This window comes from Aptenodytes forsteri, unplaced genomic scaffold (genome assembly GCF_000699145.1).
Source record: "Aptenodytes forsteri isolate BGI_AS27 unplaced genomic scaffold, ASM69914v1 Scaffold309, whole genome shotgun sequence".
NCBI classification, from domain to species: Eukaryota; Metazoa; Chordata; class Aves; order Sphenisciformes; family Spheniscidae; genus Aptenodytes; species Aptenodytes forsteri.
The window spans coordinates 2,880,070-2,903,590 of record NW_008795857.1 but is presented as its reverse complement, the minus strand read 5'-3'; the positions used below and the strand labels follow the sequence as shown (position 1 = coordinate 2,903,590).

The window sequence follows — 23,521 nt, the reverse complement described above, 5'->3', positions numbered from 1 at the left end:
CAGACAGCTATAGAAGATGCCAAAAACCCAATTCTGTGGCCTGACCATGCTTCAAAAGCACAATCTAAAGTTTTTATGTAAAGACAAAAACTTCCTAACATCTATTGTTAAATACCTTTATTGGATTCTAGGTATTAACCATAAATCACCTACCAACTATAGCTCAGGACTACAGAGACGACAGATAGGTGACGTAGACCAAAAATGATACGAAGGAGATGAGTGATTTCTGGTAGGTGTGCAAGTTCCCTGCTTCCTCTACAGAAAGAAGCTGCGATGACTACTATTCACTTGGATTACATGGCACATAGTTTTAGACGCACAAACCCTCATCTGAACGGTAATACTGCCCAACTTACTTGATATTTCAGGAGTCACCTGGTACTTTTTGGACACATAGCATTTGCTGTAAAAGACCATACAGGTCAGTTTTGTAAATTCCTCAGACTACTTAATATAGACCGAGGCTGCTGATGTATATCTGCCAGTTTTCAGGAGTCACTGGATAATTCTGAAAATCGTGAGAAACTAGGTTACCTTCTTTTAACCGAGGGACGAGTATCTGCACAAAGAGAATAGATGTGCCAAGATGATAAACACGAAACAGATGAGGAAATGTTCTAATGAGGAAAAGTACTTACATTGCACCAACAGTGCAGCTCTCCTCCTCTACAATAGCCCAGGGCCTAAAGTAGCAGGAGGCACTGGAGAGGCGTGCTTACGCCTATGCAGGGCGAGGTCACCACTCATTCAGATTTTTAGCCAAAGTAATCTGAACTTCAATTCCCATGGCATTTATGTAATGAATCAATTATAATTTTTTTCAGAACACTGAGCTGTATTATTCTATTAGGCTGGAAGGAACGGGCAAAGAAGTAATTCTCTGATGTCTGGTTGGGTGATAATGTCTAATGCCAAGGGTGTGTGGAGCTGATTCTTCACTTCCTTCCACCATTTGTATATATCACAGTAATTAAACACATACAGTATTATAAAACTGGTATGTAGTTGTACTGGCAGTCAGTCTATTGGTAAATGACAGATACCTGCAGTTTCCTCGTATTATACTACAGTTTTTAATTTGGGCTTTCTTTCTCTAAGAAAAGTTGCAGGGTGACTTTAAAACTATTTTTCTACTAAGCATTTTCAAAATCAATCACAGACCCAGATTCTATCATGGAGTATGGCTGGGACTTCAACATTACCTCAGCCAAAGCTTTGCAATGAAAGTTTGTGAAGGACCAAAGAAAAGTCTGCAGGCTTTTTTTGAGCAGTTAACAAAAGCCCTGTGAAGGCTCCCTCTGTAAACACTGCAAGCCATAGCATACAAGGTACCCATGAGGAATGTAGGTGTGTTCTTTGGACTGCACCCCTGTCTTTGAGATGAGCATTTAACTTGCTCTATTTTATACACCTCACTACAGCCAAATCGCCAATATTTAACAACTGGGCAAAATCCAGCTTTGACCTGCTCACCCATACCTTGTTTAGACATTTGCACTTTTTAAGCAACCATAAAATAGAGTCAGCATCCTGCCATACGACAACGGTAGCATTTCACACCTGCCTGCACAGATTTTTTTTTTATTTTTTTTTTTTTAGTTTTGGAGCTTTAAAACCTCTTCTAAATTCAAGCTAAATAATTAGCTACTAGCTTAATTTAACATATATATATATATATGAATATTTAGGTACTCCTAAAACTTGACCCAGGACCTTCATTTCTGTATCCTGACCAAAGCCTTGTGGAGCTTCTATATATATCTGAGTTAACTAGTACAACTGACAACAACAACAATCAGTTCAGAGAGGACTAAGGGTTCTAACCTAAATACACCATTAACTGAGAGATGGGGATGGGAACCAGGCTTCAAGCATCCTCTGGGATCTACAAATTACTATTTCTGAAGCATGGTTTAGTCCTCTGGCAACTGATACCATGACATACAAGCCTCAACGTTTACTCTTAAATACATTAACTCTTACTGGCTCTGGTTATTTGCTGACTACTCCAGCCACAACAGCAAAATTACCAATGTGTTCACTTGTCCATTTGACAGTATATTAACACCTGTCAAAATATAAGCCAATTAATACTTTCATAGAGAAATGCAATGTATAGCATGTCTACTTTCAGTGAAATCACATCTAAGTTCTAATTCCTTACCGAGTGTCTCTGAGTGGGCATCGCTGTATAACCAGAACTACTGACACACAACAATCAGACAAGAATGGCATTAACTTTGTCTTCTAATTTTCTCACGGATGCTAGATGTACAAAACATTGCTGAATAATGAGTAGATGCTCGCGTGCATTTGGCTGGAAAACTTAATTTACTTAGAGTGGAACAATTATACACATCTTTTGCTTTCTTTCATGGAAAGCAACTCTCATCAAGTCAGACACTAAACTGAAAATTCTCTAATTTAATGTTATCATTAGTAAAGATGGAGAAATTAATTCAAATTTTTCAGCAATGCTGAGAAGCACTGAGCTCTTTCATGAGTTGTCATAACAAACAAGAAAAATTGATTTTCATGGGGAAAAAGAAAGAAATGAAGCTCTAAAGGAAGGAAGCTGCAATGAAGAACAGTTCCTTCTCTTAACAAAATTGGTGATTCCTCCTCTGTATTGTCTTTTACATTAGACTTGGATTAACTTCCAAGTTAATTACAACTCATTGTAATTCCATTTAACATGCCATCTGAACTTGTCTTAGAGCTGATTGGCAATGGCTTGAAAACAGAGCTGCACAATTTTTGCTCACTTCAGAAATTAATTTTCCTGGATAAATCAGTTTTAAGGAGTTGATATTTGGCTGTATTTCTGTGAATAAAAATCTTTTAAATGCACTTGGAATAAGTTAATTAAATAAAGAGTCTTTAGAAAGAGCTTTGTTGAGCTCCATATGAGTTGAGCCTAAGTCTGAATTCAACCTATGGAAGAAAAACTGAGAAAATGAGGCCTGGGGAATTTAAAGATACTAAAGTACTAAACAGAAATAATGGCTCAATAGTGACAATAAAGTTAGTTCCATTATGTAGAAATCTTAACAACAGGTCTATTTTATAGTTTCTGACAAGAAAGCAATGAATACCTGGTCAGTTCTGCTCTACCCCTGTTGCAAATAAAATGTAAGTGATAACACAGTTCTGAATAATTATAATATTTCATCACTCTGACAAACCCTGACATTAAGCCATAACAGCACAACTTACTTCCACTGAAAGGAAAGAAAAAAAGAAAACAAAGAAAAAAGAAAAAAAATATGTCAGAAGAATATACGAGAACTACATCTGAAATTGGGAGTCAATAAATACAGAAAATAATTAGAAAGAATGAGAACATCCACACCAAGCCACAAATCAGTTCTGTGTGGCATCTTCCTTTGTCACTAGTAATACGTTGCTGACACAATGTTTAAGACAGAGACCTATACTCAGCAATACAGATATTAGGGGTGTTTGTTGGCGGGTAGTGTTAGAAGACCAAGCAGAGTTCAGGTCCCTTAAACATTTCGACATTATTTCTTTGAATAAAAAGGTAAAGGATTCCCACTAGAAAACGTGAAGTTGTGGCAGGGCTTGTCTAAAAAGCCTGGGAGCTCTGTGATGACATTGGACTCACCCCAGAGACAGGTTCTAAGAGTAACTCTAACAGAAGAAAATAAAGACTGTGAGAAAGGCCACGTGTGACTGAGAATCAGTCTAATACTAAAAATTTCTATTCACCTGTATGAAGGGACAATGCAAAGTTGGTTTTTGTTTTGATTGATTTTTGGGGGTGGGGAACTGGAGGGTCTATAGGACCTGATAGTTCTTGCTTTGGGAATCTCTCAGATCTGTTCACTCAGATTCTTGGCAGAGAGTGAATATCATGGGAAATAAATAGACATTTCTGTTCAACAGTGAGTCATAGGACAAGATCAAAAAGATTTGCACTAGGTTATAGTCTACAAGACTTATTTGTATCATAAAAATTAATCGTGCACATCAAAGATTACAAACTGAAAATGCTGTTCTTTCTCTGAGAGCCTAGACTCAGAAAGCTGGCACAAACTTTTTAATTTTTTTTTTTTAAACATTCTCTACAATGGTGACTACTAAAGACTAACAGCTAGGAAGTTATGCCCTTTGCTTATCCACAGCTTGAGAAAAGCAAACTTGTTTGATCAAACTGCAAAGAAATACCACCACTGACATGGAAGGACTTATCTACCAAAGACAAGACATGCTCCATGCATCTCAGTAGTTCCAGCATGGATTACAACCAGAATAGAAAAGTTTTCTGGTTTTACTTCTCAAAGGCAAAAAAGAAAAAAATCCAACTTTTTGGACCTATACTTAAGCAAGACAGTTGTGTCCCCAGTAGCTGGTCTCAATACTTTCATGCTCCAAAGGCTGTTAAGCCATAAGGTAATCAGCACGCCAGACGAGGTGCTGGCCGGCACGAGCAGTATCCTGCCTCAGAACTCTAGACAGTCTGAGGCAGCTGTGGCACATACTAGAAGCTATATATAATGCAATGGGCATGCATCTTCCCCGACAGACATTCACAAGTCAAAAGACAGCAGTGGGAAGGGAGGGGGCTGTATGCAAATGTCAGAACTCAACCGCAATTTGGCAATGAAAAATACTGTAATATTATTGATAAAGCCTAATCAATTTTATTTGAAACAAGAAAAAGGAAGCTTTTCTCCTTCGAAGTTTCTACTGATTCATTGCTAGCACTTGTTATATTTCTTCCTGGTTTTAGCACAAGCAGTATCCAACAAGGAAATTCTTTCACATTAAGTCGTGTGATAAATTAACACACTATTTGCTATGTTGATATAACTCATTTTATCACTATGGTTATGCAAAGGAAAACCGTATTTATCCTACACTAGCTTTGTTTTCTTCTGACAAGGCTATTTGTCACCACAGGAAATTCCAAGTTCATAAAACTGGATAGCTGACATTTCCGATATAATATACTTTGTGAGGAGTAACAACCCTCCTAATCAATTTTGCCAATTACATCAGCATTTGTCTTAATACAAAATCACTTTATCCCATACTGAAAAACCAACATGGAGTCACGTAGACCTGGAGTAAGAGACTGTATCATCATCAGTGTGGAAACACTTAGAATAAGCGAAGTAGCAGGCAACGTAATCCAGACAGACATAGATGGATAACGAATTCTGTGATTGCAAAGTAAGAGCCAGATCTTTTACAATACAGGGTAAAAGCATCATATTTTATGAAGACTATGAGAAACGTTTAGCACACACAGCCTTTGAATTTTTAGCTCCACACTGTAAAACATTTTTTTCTTGGAAAAAAAAAGTATCTGCAAATTCTTCTTTTTGTATTCTGAACAACTGCTTGTCAGCGACCAGATGCAGTTCCACTTTTCTAAACCAAACATTTTTGATGATCTGTTGCAAGTTTTCTTAGAAACACAGGTAAAATTTAAATAATCATCTTCAGGAGTGCAAAATATGTTTTTCTTCAAGAGGGATGCTTAATTTAGGCATTTCCTTTTTGAGTGTAAGAAATGACAATTTTGTACTTTGAAAAGTCAACTAAGGTCAAGATTAATTAGTTTGTTGATATAATGAAGGCTTTTCTTGTCATCCCACTGATGAATGAGGGAATTTGCATCTCAGCAGGTAAACACGTTTGATACTTCCTTAATCTACTGCACAGCATTTGCTACAGCCAAAAATAAGAGACAAAGCGGAATACCGAATCAAAACAATTTAGAAAACAGATTACTAGTTACAAAGGAATATGAATGGAGAATAACTTTTAAAAATAACATGTATTCTGGACTGATGTGTTCCAGAAACATTTTCTTTGCTAATGGAAGCCTTCAGGGAACAAATACTTATTTCATACGCCTTCCATTCTGCTCGAATCATTTTAGATTTCCACTGTAGCTCTGCCTTTTATTTCCTTCTGTTCTCCTTGCCTTAGTTAGATTAGAGAGGTAGGGTGTTAATAGGGTACTTGATGAAGAATGAAGACTTATTTTCTCCCCCCTCGGAGACCAGCCTGATTTGAACAAATTGAGGAGAGTGAAGGAGTCTCTTCATGTCCTTGGGAAAAGCCTTTTCCATTTCAGCATTTCCAGCTTTCAGACATGGTCCCCTTTGTCCAGAGAGAAAAAGGAAAGAAAAGGTGCCAGCACGAGAAGGTTCTGAATAATTTCATACAATGTCAGCAGGGCTGCAAAAGCTCCCTTTCAATCTCCTTTACGGTTGGTGAGCATGTGAACGTGAGGTGGATCCAGGAGAGGAATGCAGGGAACTAGTGCTTGCAACTTGAACAGGGCGAGAAACAAGCTGTTGTCCACCAGTCTCCACCTCTGTTGTTGCCACTTCCTTACTACTATCATCCTTGTGGGTACTGTTTTGTGCTGGGCACTCAAAATGCACACAGTGAAACACCTGGAGAGAACAAAACATGAAGATAAAGCAAAACAATTAAATGCTGGCAAAAGCATGATCAAAGTAAGATGAAGTCTATATGGAAGTATGCAGGTCAGGTCAGTGCCAAAGTACTTGGTCAAATTAGAATGTTTCACCATGAAGTCAAAAACATCTGTCCGTGGGCCATAAACATTATAAAGTGATACAAGTGGAGCAAGAGAAGGCCTTCAAATTACACCAACCTTTACATATGGCACTAAAAAGCAGAAGGATGGTTCCAAAGTGGATAGAGGTATTTGTAAATGATTTTTTTCTTTGCCAAGTAGCATAAATACCCGCTACATGCTATCGGATGACAACAACAATTATATTCATTGTCTTAAATGTATCTTATGATCTAATTACTTCCTCAAAGACTGAATGTTCACGCACACTAGAAATGAAATTTAAATCATTACCAATATGATTCTATTTCAAGATTGCCCTCTGCTGTAATAGCAATGGTGGCTCTGCAGACATATCCTGGAGTATGTAGAAAGGCATTCAGAGTGTCCAAGGAGGCTGCTGCTTCAACAGTTGAAATATTCCATTTCAAACAGTGATCATTTTCTGATGTTTCAAACAATACCTGGGACCACTGTACAGGTGACTGTATCTCAGAATAAGAGGACCATCTGTTTAAGCATTTTTTCCAATTTATTTTCTACTTTACTTACTCTTACTTCTACTTGTTCTTGAAGTGGCTGGGAGGAGAAGGGGGAGAAACTCTTTAAAACTGTTACAAAACTTCTTTCCACATTATTTCTCATTGCTACGAATTGCACAGCTTTGCCACATACTAAACAAATAAATCTTTTCTTATACTGATTTAAAATTTGCTATTTTCTCATGCATTGTAGTTTTATAGCTAAAGCTTGATGAGTATGAAAAACAATTTTTAAATTATTGTTTTAACTTAATTTTGTATGCTTTTATGACATCTTCTATCATTCTTCTTGCAAGTAGGTCACGTTTTTAAAACTCTTCTCACAAACAAAGGTAATCTTTTATAATCTTAACTGCCCTTTCCCACACCCTTTCAAGTTAATGTGGGCAAAATCAAATACCATAAACAAGACATGGGTGTACTACATATTCATACAAAACTACAGAATATTGTATTTTCTATCCTTTCTTAAACACAACCAAAAGTCCTATTACTCTTTTTGTCCATCCCTGCTCAAGTGCACATGGAGCAGACGTCTGCAATGACATGTCTGCAATAGCCCCTGGGTCTTCTCTGAGGAGGTAGCTAGCTAATTCAAATTCTGACAGCATACATTGAAAGAATAAAAAAAATATTCACAGTCACCGGTTTTTTTTATCCCCATTATATTTTCTTGTGCCTCTCAGTGTAAGAATTCTCGCAGGTTTTTATACAGATACATAGCGATGCATGTTTGTATTTCTATATATACACACATGCTCACATAAAGATGTATCGCTATGCCTTTATATATACACGTATGAACAGATTACCAATCTACACCCGTACCCACACATACACACGTGTGTACAAAATGTTTTTTCTCTGCATTTCCTCTGGGAGGTTTTTTCCTAAAGCCGAACTAATTTCTACAGTAGCAAGAATTCTCTCCATCTGTTACAGTTCTTGAGAAGCCAATTTTTGCATTCAGCAACACTTCTTGAGAAGCACCTTTTATACTCATCCCACTTTCATGTTTTTGAAGTAACAGCTATTGTCATTTTTCCAGCTGTGATGTTTTTTCTCTGCATTTCCTCTGGGAGGTTTTTTCCTAAAGCCGAACTAATTTCTACAGTAGCAAGAATTCTCTCCATCTGTTACAGTTCTTGAGAAGCCAATTTTTGCATTCAGCAACACTTCTTGAGAAGCACCTTTTATACTCATCTCACTTTCATGTTTTTAAAGTAATAGCTATTGTCATTTTTCCAGCTGCACTTATCAGCATCAGGATTTGCAGAAAAGAACATTGTCTCATCAGTGCACCTCTGTAAGATGCTGCTTTCCCTGAAAGGCAGCACAGTCTAATGAATGGGATGGAGGTCTCCAAGTCAGAAGATTCCATATTTCTACTGTATCCCACACCAATAGTGTTTCTCACTTAAAACTTCACTTTCATAGTGATGCATGCTTTTTTAAATATAGTATGGATATCACTGAAGTTTAGCTAATACTAGTCTACAAAGTCTGAGATACCCGATTCTTAAATTGTAACTTTCATTTTTACTGATTCTTTTATACTAAATTCTTAATGTTCAATTCAGCATCTGGCACATTAACAAGCCTGTGAATTTACAACATTATTTTCAGTTTCTCTGCCACTTCAACATATAAAGAATACAGCCTGTGAAAGAAGCAGAGGACAGAGAAGTACAATTGAGCTCATCTGCTTCATCCAATATCGGAATTACGTATTTCAGAACAGTATTACTAAAACAAACAATCCTGCATGTGTTTCTCTCAAAAGGCAGAGATGACAGTTCAGCATCATCCTCTGATCAATGGCATATTATACTTCTCATGGATATTTTAAGAAAGGTCCGACATACAAAGCAGGAAGGCCGAGTACATATACACTGGTGCAGTAATTTGTAAGACAAAGCTCTTACATTAGCAACCAGGTGTCCTTTCCAGGTCAGTAATATTGAGAAGGAATAACAAGATAAAACTTACACAGTCAAAGTATCAGGTGACCTGTCCGACAAATAAATGATGACAAGGACTAAGGAAAAATAATTCTTTTCTTTATAAAAGTAGGATATCTGGAATCTCAAGAAAACAAAAAGTTACAACTTCTATCATGTTCTAACATACCAGAAAATATTCAAATGCCAGGTCAAAAAAATCTGTGAATATCATGTCTTTCAAAACTTGGAAAACATGGCAAAGGAAAAGATGAGTTTAAAAGATAAAATCATTCACAAAATGGAGAAATTTGATGGGATTTTTTGCAATTCCAAAAATCAACTCTTCCCTTTGGAAAGTATCTTCAAAGTTCAAAGGTATGTGCTGCCAGAACAAGTAGGGAGTATTTTTGTACTTATTACAGTAAAACTCTTTGATGAGAATATGCTGCCATTAGCATCTTTTGTTTAAAATGAGAATGGTTTGACATAAAATATAATCAGCTGTGGGCAAATAATTCTGGTAACTGCTTGTGTTCCTACTGAAGAGACTACCGAGACTGTAGGCTCCAGAACAAACCAAGACTTCGGTTACACTGTTACTATTTAAATTGGAAGTATGAAAAATATCTTGCTGTCTTCTTTGGAAAATGAAAATTTATGACAAAATGTTACAGACCATCTGTTTAATATGTATCAAAAAATGTAATTTAGTAATACGTGCATGCTGATAACGTTCCTCCTCTACAAGCTTTAGGAGAAATATTAAAAAAAAAAAATAAAAAAATTAGTGTTGGGTACAGGTTTTAAAAACAAAAGAGGAAAAGACCTAGAACAGCAGCATGTGTTTATAGTTCCACCAAGTCACTACATGAATAGCTGTAACCTCAATTTGCACATACGGATCTTCACTATAGTTACGCAGTGCTCCATATAAATAACTACACAGGATATTAAATTCCTTGGAAATAGTAACCAATTTGAAATTAGAATTATGTTTAAAAGCCTATTACTCTTCAGGGCTTAAAGCTACCTTTAAGAATTACAAGTTGGAGGTAATGTTTCTTGTAGGCTGATTTGCTAATTTTACACAACCCACCTCATTCTTTTTTGATAAAGAGATGAGAACTTACAGAGACCGGCGTGAGAGCAAACGAGACTGTACGGATTAGTAATGGAAAAGGCCTTCTTCGTGCATGTACAACAACCCTGGAGGCAGCTTCCGACCCTGTATTTCTAAGAACTCACTGATTAAGAGTGAACTGTACACCGCAAGAGACAGTGCTTAGAAAAAAAAAAAAATTGTATTCCCAGTTCAGTTGATTGGTCAGCTTCTTTCCAACTGCCTGCTGAGAACTAACGTTGACATCTGGTGGTGCGTTATGTTTGCAATAACTGCTCTAGAATTGGACATAAACAATGCTATATATTTGGCAATTCTTCCAATGCTTAAGAACCAGCAACCCCATATGCTAAATATGATCAGAAATCCTGACTCCTAGAGTTGACAAACTCTAATTACTACAGATGTAATAGTGCTACCCAAAGTTCATTGTAAAGCGTGAAAGTACAATGTTTTGTGGTGAACCACGTGTGGGATGTAGACATGCATGCATACAGACAGAAGCAGCAGCTTTTGGCGCCTCTTATAATCTCGTCATATAAGGTCCTAATTTCACAAAGACTTACATATATTCTTAAATTCACAGATTGCAAATTGTTTCACTGAAGTCAACTGTAAAATTTGGACTTCATCTGAGACAATACACAACAATTATGAAAGACAGAAGCACAAGTAAACAAAAAGAGGATGATACTGCACTTGATTGGTTAGGGCAAAATATATTTTTTCTGTATAAAATGAATTGAAAAAAATATCTTGGTTTGGCCACTATTGGTGAACCAATTTACCAGGTATGAAAATTATTTATAAGAGAATCTTATGCAAATAAGATTTTCTTAAGAAGAGTGAGATTTTTCTTATGTTTTATTAATTAAAAAGATAATGTAAAAGTGATAAAACCAAGTAACCAGAGACTATACACCTTTCTCTAGTGTACTAAAATGGTATTTTCATCATTCATCAAAATAAGGATTAATTTAAAACCAATCCCAATAGGCATGTTTGATGGCACTGTGGAAAGGTCAAAACCAGAAACACTTTACTGTACTTTGTCTGTAAAACCCCCAAAATATCCCCCAGACTGGCAACAGCCCTTTAACTCTGTAGGGAAGACGATAACGCAGTTCACAAATACTCAAATAAGAAAAGCATTCATTCTTGTTTTGCTAGATTGCCAGAGTAAAAAAATGAAGCAAGTACATTTTAGAAGGCATTATCAATTTCACTGCAAGATATGAAAAAAACTACTGTTTTATGTTAGTGAAGAATATAGGCTTTCTTAAAAGTTCCTTACCTCATTAGCTGTGTTGTGAGTTCCAACTATTCTGATAAAAGATGCTGGCTGTTTATCAAAAGTGATTGTTTGCCAGGATCTGCAACAAATTCCAGAAAGACATACAAATATTAAACACGGTCACAACAGCTTGCAGTAACATATACAGAGAATCCATTCAAGTGACAGTACGCACTATTATCACTTAACAGGGCAAACAGAGAAACACTTTTCATCACCTGAATTTCCAGCACTCCTTGTTCATTTTTATTTTTAAGTGCCTTGACTCTGCTTATGTGTTTTCATACATACCTTATTCTACTATAATTTGCATGTAAGAATAATACTCATCCTATTGCTGAAAGTTAAGGAAATGGTAAAAGGAAAAAAAAACCTGAATCAAAGTCTAAAATCTTTGACTAATATTGACTGTATTAGATAAACAAAAGATCAGATAAATAAAAGTAAATGCATCCATCTGTTAACTACTCATGAGAAATCATCAGAGCTTGTTTAAAGAAAATTACTGCTCTAGGGAAAAAAACCCCACCCAAACCCTCAAATAAACTCCTCCCACTCTAAGTGGAGCAGTGGAGGCAGAGGAGCTAAGCTTCCCTTGTGTGGGCCAAGGTCCTTCCAGTAAATTACGAATGACGTAAAGCATTCTTCGCAGTTCAGGTTGCGAGGATTTCCCCATCCCGACACAGAGGCAGTGGGGAGAACAGACCACCCCCCCAGAGCTGGAGTGTAACTTTTTGGGCTAGACTGAGAACGCTAGAGGAAGATTGGGACCACAATAATCTTCCTTCCTCATTCATACTCTTCTGATCTGGGTGAGGTACAACACCTCAAGTAGCCTAATAGACAGCAGGATAAAGGACACCAATTCCTACCATACCTTTGTCCTTACAGAACACACTGACAGTAAAACAGAAGAAACAAAAGGAATAATAGGACCTAGAGGTTTCGGTTTGATGCCAGTCTTCCACTACACTAGATTAGTACTTGAACACATTAGAATTTCAATTATTTTATATTCATAAAACATGAAAGCTAGATGAAGAATTTAACTTTTTAGCAAAACTAGACTCTACCACAGAAGGCTTCAGAAATAAAATGCAGTTAAGTATAACTTGATGAACTCACCACAGATGAAAAACATTGGATAGTTTTCCTGAATGTGTTCAGAATACTTTCAGAGGTGTTCATATAAGAAGTAAGGGACCAAAGCAAAACTGGAAAAAAACACCATTCGCCACCAGCAGACCACCCCAAAGCCTGACTATTTGTCAGGTACTTGAATTTTCCCTTAGTAGGAAAACCTCTTTGTCACAAACATAGCATTTCTGGGTTTAATTTAGTCGACTATTCCTTTTATCACTGCTGTCAGGTTATATTTGCTTAAAGAAGATTATGAGCCCAATCAAGACCTAATTTCAAGTAGTTTTCTGGTATTACTGCATGAAGTAATGGATGTAATTAGAGTTACTCATCATAATAGAAAGGTGCGGTCTGTGTCAGGCCTCAGAGGTACAGCAGTTATCTATCTAACGGCATGGTTTATTTATATCCGTTATGTGGCTATGTCCTCCTTATTTTAAAGCTCAGGCTGTATTTTCAAGCTCTAAATAAAATATAAAACGAGAATGAACTATTTTGTTGACTGTCTCAAGACCTGAAAGATTGCTATGATTTAAACATTTTTTTCCGTAAACAGGAGAACAATTCTTCTTGAGTTTCCTTCTCATATTACTCTAGTACCACCAGTCAGTTAATCTTCATGGCCAAATGTAACTTGTTACCTTGAAGTATAGAGTCCCAAAGATGACTGGCTGGGATAATCAGATGATTGCAACACTACTTCTCGTAACAAAGTATTGCCATAGTCTGCATTATGCATATGCTTTCAGATTTACACACACGCACTTTATGCAAGGAGAGTGATGATGTAAAAACCAGATTTCCCTACTTAGTGATTTGGGAAATATTCTAAAGCTATTCTAAATAAAAGAATTTAAAATCCTAAAGAAGCTATTAAACAGCCTATGCCTTCCTAGCCTCTAAGGTAGAGTTTGCGTTCTGTGACAAGAAAATAGGTTAATTAGAGATCAGAGAATAAAATATAAATGGGTCTGTATTTATTTATAGTACTTCTGAGCACTGGTCAAATACACACTGCAAGAGTTCAGTGCAGATTTTCCAAAGGTGGCAGAAATGCCATTGTCTGTTGTATGAAGTAACAACAAGGAAGCTGACACATCTATTTGGGAATACAGCTGAAGAGCATGACAGATATTAAGAGAGGTTGAGAAAAAGGCTCCTGAAGATCCTTTTGACAACACACTTCTAAATCAGCTCCTCCAGGAAGCTCCTAAGTTCTTCCACTTTCCACTGCATTACAAGTCCTTACTTTCTGCTACAATGCTGTTATTAGGATTGGTTTATAATTACCCTTTTAATAATATTAAAACGTGATAGAAAATAGTAAAAAAAATTCTTGAGGATGTGAGACTTGAAGAGAGATAGGGTTTTCAATAAATTTGGTCCTAAGAATATTGACTGTTTTGGTATGTGTCCATTTTATTCCTTTCCCATTGGAAAAAGAAAGTCAAAACTATAGACAATTTGTAGAAGAGTTATTAAAATTCAAGAATATTGCCACTAGAGTATTAGTACTTGATGGGATAATGAGAAAATTAGGTCTCTTAGTTTATTTCCTTAGCAAAAAGGAAAAAAACAAAGTAGAAAACAATCCAAATAGATTTGGAAAAAGTCACTTTTGAAATAAGCAAGGCAAACCGTCTTCACTACAAAGTTGCACTGATTTCGAGTTTAACAGTACATTTGAGAACATCCGATATATACAAAGCAACACCTCTCCAGTACAGATATAATTATGCAGCAAAAAGATAATTTATGCAGCGTAACTATACCCATTTGGGAAGAGAGATTACTGACAGAACATTATCAAAGCTTATCTGCCCTCTTTCTGCCTTTTTTGCTGATATAACAAATTCAGTAAGACTCCTATTTATGTATCAAGCCATAACAATTGTTCAGTGGTGTTCCTTGATTAAATTAAAGACATAATAGGTAAGCCTTAAGTTTCTTTTTAATCTTCTTCTTTTACTACTAGTTATCTCTTCTGGTACTATTGTAATAATTTCAGTTTCTCTGTAGAAATTTTATTTTGCAAATTATTTTGTAGTCATGCCATTTGTGTAGTCATGCCATGCATATGTGCTTATTTTATACTTTGCTCACAACAGCTAGACTTTCTATCCTCAAAATTGCTTTTGATGGTCTTTATAAAAATTTCCTCCAAAATTTATACATAGCTCTGGTATTGATTCCTACATAAGTCACTCTATTCCAGGAACAGCAACATTAAAACCTATCAAAAGCACCTCATTTTTGGTCTGGGATTAGATACTTCTGTATAATAGATGCCATTTCTTCACCTTTACTCCCCATACGCCAAGCAAACAAATCTTTCAAGCTGGTGGCAATACTTTCACCTTCTTTACCTAGGACATGGTCATAAAGAAGCTATCAGAACTTACTTCTCCCATAAACTGGCATCGTTCTCTTTGGACTTGCTGTATCTCTGTACTCCTTATTAGTGACCCTATAACAGATTTTTCAGGGTTTAGCTTTTTTAAATGTTCAGGAAGCGTTGATCTTTTTTTCTGCTTTCACACCTGTCTTGCTGGCTGATTCATTTTAGATTTGCTGCTCAATCCGCAGCAGTCCTGGTCGTCACTTTCACAACAGAAATAATCATTACCTCAAGCTGACGTTTACATCTCTAAGAGAAGACTCGGGACTAGCAGCCTACTCAGATTTATACCAGGGTCCTCAAGCTGAAATGCAGCACTACAAGTTTTTTGGCTAGCAAAGGTCCCCTGATAACACAGGTCCATTTTCCAAAAGAAATTAGCCTTGTTACAGTCCTACGGTGTTATTTAACACTCTACATCTCACCTCAGCCACCCGACTTCTAACTCTCTCGTTCTGCCCGTCTCCCCTAAGGAGATGCAGTAATTGATGATTAGTATTCCAAAGCCATGCTGGCATCATGTCAGCCTGTCATATTTAATTACATTTTAACTATATTCGTCTTCTATAACAGCCTGAAGATAATTTAGATAATTATCTTTTGCGCTCTCATTCTCTGACTCTGCCTGTCTCACTTAGAGCTCCTTGCAATGAAAATCACTTTCTCTGCTCAAACATATAAACAGACTCTTGGGCCAAGTGCTCTCATCTCTCCAACAGCAACAGCTGTCACTGAAAACTCAATGGCTTTGTGCATCCCACAATCTCTTCACCACATTCTATTCAGAGGAAGAAGAAAATCATTAGAAACAGAAACCCCTCCTCTTTCATGTTTCTTCCTGTCTTTTTCTTTTCTTTATTAGGCTATTGCAGGAAGAATGCAAGAAATACTGATGTCCAGGTAAATTATAACAATAGCTCGCTATTGCTTAAGCTATCTATAGCTCCAAAAGAGCAATTCACCTCTTCAGGAATTTAATGGCTTTTCTCAGCATTTGGAATCCTTGCCTAGTTATTTCTATGAAAAGCTGCTATCTTTCTAAAGATTTATTACATATAATAGGATATAAATAGTGACCCTTCCCCGTTATGTCCTTCTCTTCCAGAAAGAACGAATTAAGAAAGAAGCAGAAGCTTATCCTTTATTGAGGTTTTCTAAGGAGCCACTGGCACTACAGAATACTACCACTCTGTGGGATCACCAGAGCAGCACTGATTATAGCTGAAACCAAGTTCAGGCCAAAGATGTAAGACGAAAGAGAAAGCTGTTACATGTTACTAACATTCATCTAGCTGTAATAACCATATCCTATTCATATCATGGCTTGCTTTAGGCTAAGCGCGTACATTTTGTGTGTGCACACTGTGTCTCCTCACTTTCCAAGGTGACATACAACCTCCATTTTTTGTTCCTCGCTCCAAGAAGAAAAGCAAAGCAGAGTTGGAAGCAAATGTGGAAATGAACAACACACCCTGAAAAATGTCAATTACCAGCAAGTAACCTCCATTTTATTTTCTAATGCTTGTCCACATATGCCTTGTTCTATAGTAAGTGACAAAACACTTCTTAGCTTACTTGGATGTGGACTTTTTCAACTGGGACCACATTTTTTTAATGAAATACAGCATTCATTATGATGGAATAGTGAGGAGATATTTGTAAAAGCAGATGACAGGAAAAGGAAAGAAGAGTTATGTTGTCTTTCCATACATCAGTCTGATGACTGTACTGATGTAAATAAGACAGTAAGTAACCAGCATGTGATGCTGCCAAATAAAAAATTGCGTGCACACATAAGCAAGCCAACTGAGACTCAGGAAGTACCATAGTATGTTCTACATTGTATGTGTTACACCCCTTGCTTTATTAATTAATACCATACTAACCTCTACTATGGAGTACCTACAAAATAAACACAGAAGCGTGCACTAAAAATGCTGTAACAGTTATTGTTATACAGACATTTTTCTTTATAAAATACCAAAAAGGTCTACAGCTACCTTATATATTGCCTATAAAAAAACATGTTTTCCACCATAACAGCACTAAACAATAAAGTGAAGTAATACTCCCTCTCCTGTTAAAGCTGTAATTTAACACACTAATTCAGAGAGTCAGACCCATAAAGCAGAGAAGTCAAACTGGGTAGCTGGCTCAGGCACCCCCTTTCCATCCAGCCTCCCAAGCCACTGAGGGGGAAGACAAAGCATGAGAGAAAATACTGTGAGGAATAAAAGGTCATCCACATTTTGGTTTTTAAATTAAACTCAAATTTAGTGCAGTTCTACCCCTGGTCTACCTCAACTAAAAACTGAGACCTACAACTGAGTTTCCATCCATTCTGCTGTCACCATGACAGCACTCTCTCAAAAGGTGGCCCGTCAAACATGGTACTTCTAAGGAAGCAAGGAAGGTGCAAGCTAGAAGTAACAGCTTTCTCTCTGCAGCTCTCAGAGACAGAGGCAAAACTCACCTAATAATGCATCTTGGTTATATTTATGCTATAGTCCATTGATGAGATAGCAAATATACTTTATCCAGTCTAATAAGGAAAAAAACCCAAAAGGGACTTGAAGCGCTAATGGCAGAGGTAATAAAAATGGTTAAGAGAAAGATAATGAGAGTCCAGAATAAATGTGAGAATAATAAATACTAAAAATCACCTGTCGCAGTATTTGTTACATAACGGCTTTATATATTGACAAGTAAATACATGTATTCCCACCTTTTGGGAAAACTCCCCTCAAAAGTTTTTATTCTAAATATACTTCTAATAGGGAACACATAATTCTCAAAGCATCTGAACAAAATTTGTAGTTATTTCTGCCCTATGATCGGTCCCTCCCACCAATCCAAACAAAATATCTGTCCTCTATAAGAACACTTTACTAAACTGCTATAAACATTTTATTGCATATGATTTATTGTAGAAACCAAATGTGGGCTTGATAAAGCAGACCTATTAGAATAAAAATTCTGACATAAAATAGTTTTAATGATGCTTATACGAACTTTCTGACATCTTTATAAAGCTTCTAATGCAAAAGACTCCTTATAGTAACCCCTGCTTTCACAGCTTCAGTGCTGGCATTTTTGCTGTTTTAGAAAAAATACTACATAAAGAAAATGTTAAAATATAGTCAAATTGAGCAATGGTAAAACTGAATGTAGTAATTATTTTTCTAACTAAATGTAGTAACCAATTTTCAAATATATCCACGTGCCAATGTAGGCAACCAGTAGCATTTTTGTACTGCATAAGCTGTGTACTCATCTAATGTAGCTTGTCACACATTTTTTCAATTTCAACAGGTTCTCTTTCTGTGCTTCCAGAAATATAGTTTGTATTTAAAAATCTTACACAAAATGAAATTTTTAGGAATTTGCTGGCAACTGTCTGGTAGAACACCATGAGCCAAATTTCTATGCTGTAACAAGAACTGTGCATGTAGTATCTACACATACATCCTTGGGGGATGGCAGTGGTGGCGGATGAAGGCTGTGAACTTGAGTAACTTGACCTATGAGTTCATCTTACATAGTTTTGTGTACACTAGAGTACACATGCAGAAGACAAGCTTGCACAATCTTAGAGGTTGAATTGGTTTTGTTGTGCTTACTCATTACCAATAGTTATTGCTTCTGATGTTCACATAGATAACAAAGATACAAAAAGCCATCGAACGCATTAATATACCCAGTAATACAAACAGTGGGATGCTTTTAACTTTGAAGACTTCTCCCCCCCCATAATCCTACAACAGATCGTAAGCTATTTTTATTATATAACTTTTCATACCAATGGAATAGTTGATTAACAGCAAATACATAAACAGTATTTTTAGAGATATGAGACAGAATCATGCTCCCTATTAATCAGTTCCTTTGTAGCGTGTAGACTAACACCGTATTTATTGCACCTCTCTCTTACATTCCCTTGGGTGTGATTTCATGGCCCACTCGTAAAAACTTCACATTTACAGCAACCGCCCTTCTATTACTGTCGATAACATCTAATTGACATGTCAAACCTCCAAGGAATGCAGTAAATTGAACCACAGACTCTAAGAAGAATAAAACAGTGAAAAAAGTAAATCAGCATGTGCCTCCTCATAACAGCAATACAAGCATACTGAGGTTTGCTAATGGAAGGGAGGAAAACTGTAACCCTTTCTACTACCACACTGAATTATCTATTAACCTCAAGGTCAGAAAACAAAGCCTTGCGACCTCAGACTGAAACTCGCCTAGAAAAAAACCTGAACCCGCACCCATAACTGCAGTAATTTTAGACATGAGACTAAAGTGAACTAAGACAGACAAAAATAACAAATACAACTTTTGCTTCTGTTACTATGTTATAGAACAGAAAAAAATGTAGCTCCCCTCCCAATAGTTTCTGATAAACTAAATTTTAGTATTTAATTCGTAACTGTACTGTAAAATTTTATAGACAAAGAGCTGGGTAAAATTCACAAAAATAATTTTAAAAACAGAGGAAACTTGACTCATGATGAAAGAGCACGAAATAAAGTCAGGCAAAACTTGTTTAAGTAGCAACCAAGGTAACAGGAAAAAGGCAGAATGACTTTATAAATATGTAGTTGAAGTGTATGAAATCCATTAAAAAAGAAAAATTGGTTTACAGGGATACAAGAAAAGTAATGGAATGAAATTAGGTAATATTATGTTCAGTACTGGTATAGAGAAAAAAATTCTTACTGTGGGAACTCAGTGTGATAGAAAAGCAAAGAGCAGAATGGAAGCACCATCTCTTCAAGTATATGAAACAAACTGACGGAGCATTATTTTTAAAAAATACACCACATACCACATAGTGCAGAAATCCCCAAAGGATGAACCTAAAGATATAATAATTCTTCCATTTTGTGATTCATGGACATAATCTGTCCTGGTAAAAACATTACTGTGAATAAATCAATGGCTTAATACAGCATATATCTCAACGTAGGATATTTGTAACACTAAAGACCATACCTGTTTTGGCCAGCATAAGCAAATGTGTACTTTTTTGAGTTTTAATGAAATTAGATCCTGAATATCAACAATCTAATTAGGGCAAATCTCTAGATTTGATGCGTTAACATCTGACTGGCCTCCTGACTATACAAGGAGATGTCAACAGTTGCTATATTTAATGGCTTTGCCTCTAAGAAAGAGCTACAGACAAAACAGTAACTTACCAACAGTAACTAGTTCATGAACATTTGGGCATCTCCTATTCATTGGGTTATTAGATGATCTTATGCAACAATGAAGTTCAAAGTAAACAAACATAACCGCAAAACAACAGTTCAAGTATTAGGCGTTCCTTTCCTATCTCAGGCAGATAAATGGGCCAGTTTCATAGAAGACATTTATAACTTGGATAACCTTTTTGTAGTAATATTTATTTATAAAGGTGCTGAGAGTGTGCATGTGTGTGGGTGCCTGCATGCATGTGGGTATGTGCATGCATGCACAGACATTTTCAAAAGAGAGAATATTACGACTCAGTGAAGGCAATCCAATGTACTGCCATAGGATCCTTCCATAACATAAAAGCAGAAATCTGCATGGTTGAGTCCTTACCCAGAAGCTGCAAATTTGTTCCTGTGTTGATTGGAAAAGAAACCTTTGCTTAACAGGATGCAAGAGAGGAGTAGTAGTCTCCTCCTAGTAAGAAAATTAGAATTGCTGTTACATTGAGCAGAGTTGGCAATAGTTGGCGAAGACCTCTTAAGACGACAGGCTTTTCCAGAATTGCTTAATGTTGTAGGTCAAACTGGGACCCAAATGCTTGGGGGGGGGGGGGGGGTGAGGGATGGTGCGGGAGGTGGGGCCGGGGGGGGGGGGGGGGGGGGAGTATTTAAGTATTCTTAGCCTGTATGAGCAATCAATCACAGAAGGAGGACGATAGAATTTACATACCTGAGAGGGGCAAGATACACTGAGGTAAAGCTGAGCAACAGAATAAAGTCAAAAGAGGAATAAACCTACTAAGAGCAAGTTTTCTTACACTATCAAAGAGCTTCTCCATAGTAAATAACAGAATGTCAAACAGGTTGTACATTTAAGTGAGGCTGACCACTGAAAACAATGGTGTTTGTTGTAAGACAGAGCAACAGCCAAGATTCTGACTACAATTTATTTTATAAGACAAAATTAATGTTTACTCATAAAGCAAAATCTAATTCTGGCAAGGCATTATCTGTAAGGTTTAAAAGACACCATGATCATTTCCCATCATCTTCACTTTTAGCCTGCATCTCCAAAGTAGGGTTATGCACTGATAAAATATGCAATGTGTAACTCGCCATCTTACTGATCTTTAATATTAAAAAGTGAACATAGCACAATCAAGCAAAATATAGCAATGCAGTCATGCTATAACTCTCAAGGAATACATGCATTTCTTGTACCTCTACACTACAAGGAACACTTACAGACCCAGTATGTTGCTGCAGAAATGGGCTGCTCAGGTATCCATCTCAGTGTCTCAAAATCTTACGCTCTTCAACCTCAGCAAGCATTTCCTTATAATTAATTATCTGCTTTTCAGAATTTTTTTCAGCACCCTTAAATATTTCAAAAGGCATAAAGGTTTCACCTTTCACTAAAAACCACAGTGTTTATATCATCTGATTTCCTTTTTAGCCTGGCAGAGATGACAGATTAAGTCAAGAAGAAAGGGTACAAAGAGGAGAGGACAAAGTTTTATGATTAATCTCAGGAATAAGAATATGTAGATCAGGTCTTGGAGCTTCAGTATCCAGGAGTGTCCCCTACCTACAATATACACACCGTATTTATCAACTTAATATTGGTTCTACAAAACCTAATTCATTAACATTGGTGAAGTATTTTTAGCTGTTTTGGTGGCACACGTTGAAAACAGGCATGGTACCGTGTTCGAGTAAATGCAGAAGACAATCAAGTGAAGGTGAGAAAAAGGATGTTTTAAAATGGAACATAGGGAACGTGTTCTCAGAACCAAGAAGTCCATATGGTTCTATAATCTGGTCCCTGGGCTCAGGGAAACACAACTCTATTTTGAATTTCAGTGTTTGTATAAATCTATCCTAACAACAAGCAGTAAAGACAATATTAGAATAAGTAATATTATCTCGGATTCTGGTGTGTTCTTCCCTCCCATCCCCCAACAAATATTCTGCCCACTAAGCAATGCTGTGTCTCTGGCATTATTAAAAAAAAAAAAAAAAAGAAAATGGACTGAGAAAGTCAATGGACATTGAAGTGTATCTGAATCCACCCAATGCACATGTGAAATAAGCAACAAAGCCTATGGAATGGTTGATGTCTCAGAATAACAGATTTACTATAAAACATCAAAGTGCACGTAAAGTAACTGGTGGAATAGTTTAAAGTAAATTCATATTGTCTTTAAGAAAAAGAAGTAAAACTACAACAAAAAGTCCTATTGAAAAGCTCTAGAAACTGGGTGCTCAAACTCTCAAACAAATATGTGTGCAAGAAAGTCTTCATTGCTCAGTAGACGCTGAGTGAGAAAAGCTGCTGTGTCAGAAGGGAGGGCAACGCTGAGCAGTATGCATGGAAATAACACAAAGGACAAGTCTGATTATCCAACCCATGACTTTGCATTGACAACTTCTAAACTAAATGTGGTCAATTAATGCAAATTTGACAAATCAACTGTAACTGTATGTTGGATTAATATGTTTTTAAAAGTCACAGGCATCAAAACAGGAGGCAAGAAATCTACAGGCAGGCCATGTCTCAGACAGATAAATGACAGCAACAACTTGTGATGAAAGCACTGTGGCATGTCATCATGGTAGCACAAAATCAGTGATTCTAGCAGCAGCTGGCCTTGCTCAGATTCAGTTGGCGTAAGTTGTTGCAAAGATGAATATATAGATGAAAGAATGGCTAGTGCAGAATATGCAAGAATGAGTGCAGCAGCCAGAAACCAGAAAGACCAGATCCCATCCACTTTCACAATATGGAGAACAAATCCCTTCCTGGTCAAACCCCAAAGATGCTTTGTGAATAGCGACCCAGGAAGTAAGACAATCAGAAAAAAGAAAGAAAGAAAGAATAAATAAATAAATAATGTCTGGATATCGGAAACATATTTGGGGGTTGATAAAACAATTAAGGCAGCCTCTCTCTCCTTCAGTACTGTCTTTTCACTCTTCAAAGCAAAATGAAAATACATTTACTGAAAACCCCTCCCGTGTCTAGCACTTACAGTAGAAACAGTGGTTATCCGTAAAGAGTGAGAACTAGCTTATACTTAAAATGTACTTTCTTGTAATGAGAATAACTTGAAAGTTTGCTATTTTATTACAGAAGTTTTAGAAAGCCATCTGGCAAGAATCAAAAAGGCAAAGCAATTGGGAAGTCTAATTTCTACTGAAATGTCAATGTAATAATAATAATAATAATTAATAATCATAAAATCATTATAATAATGAATAATGATAATTAATGAATGTTTGCTTTGATTTTTATTTCAA

General features: G+C 36.5%; 1 protein-coding gene across 1 annotated transcript in view; it reads right to left on the bottom strand.

Moving 5' to 3' along the window:
- Window positions 1-1,998: 1,998 nt before the first annotated feature.
- BTBD9 (BTB domain containing 9) overlaps window positions 1,999-23,521 on the bottom strand; it is a 140,855-nt gene continuing 119,332 nt past the window's right edge. The window contains exons 10-11 of the mRNA XM_009283745.1: window positions 11,483-11,561; window positions 1,999-6,437 (exon numbers count right to left, since the gene is read on the bottom strand). Coding sequence (XP_009282020.1) covers window positions 6,243-6,437; window positions 11,483-11,561 — 274 coding nt within the window. The 3' untranslated portion in view covers window positions 1,999-6,242. The remainder of the gene's footprint in view (window positions 6,438-11,482; window positions 11,562-23,521) is intronic.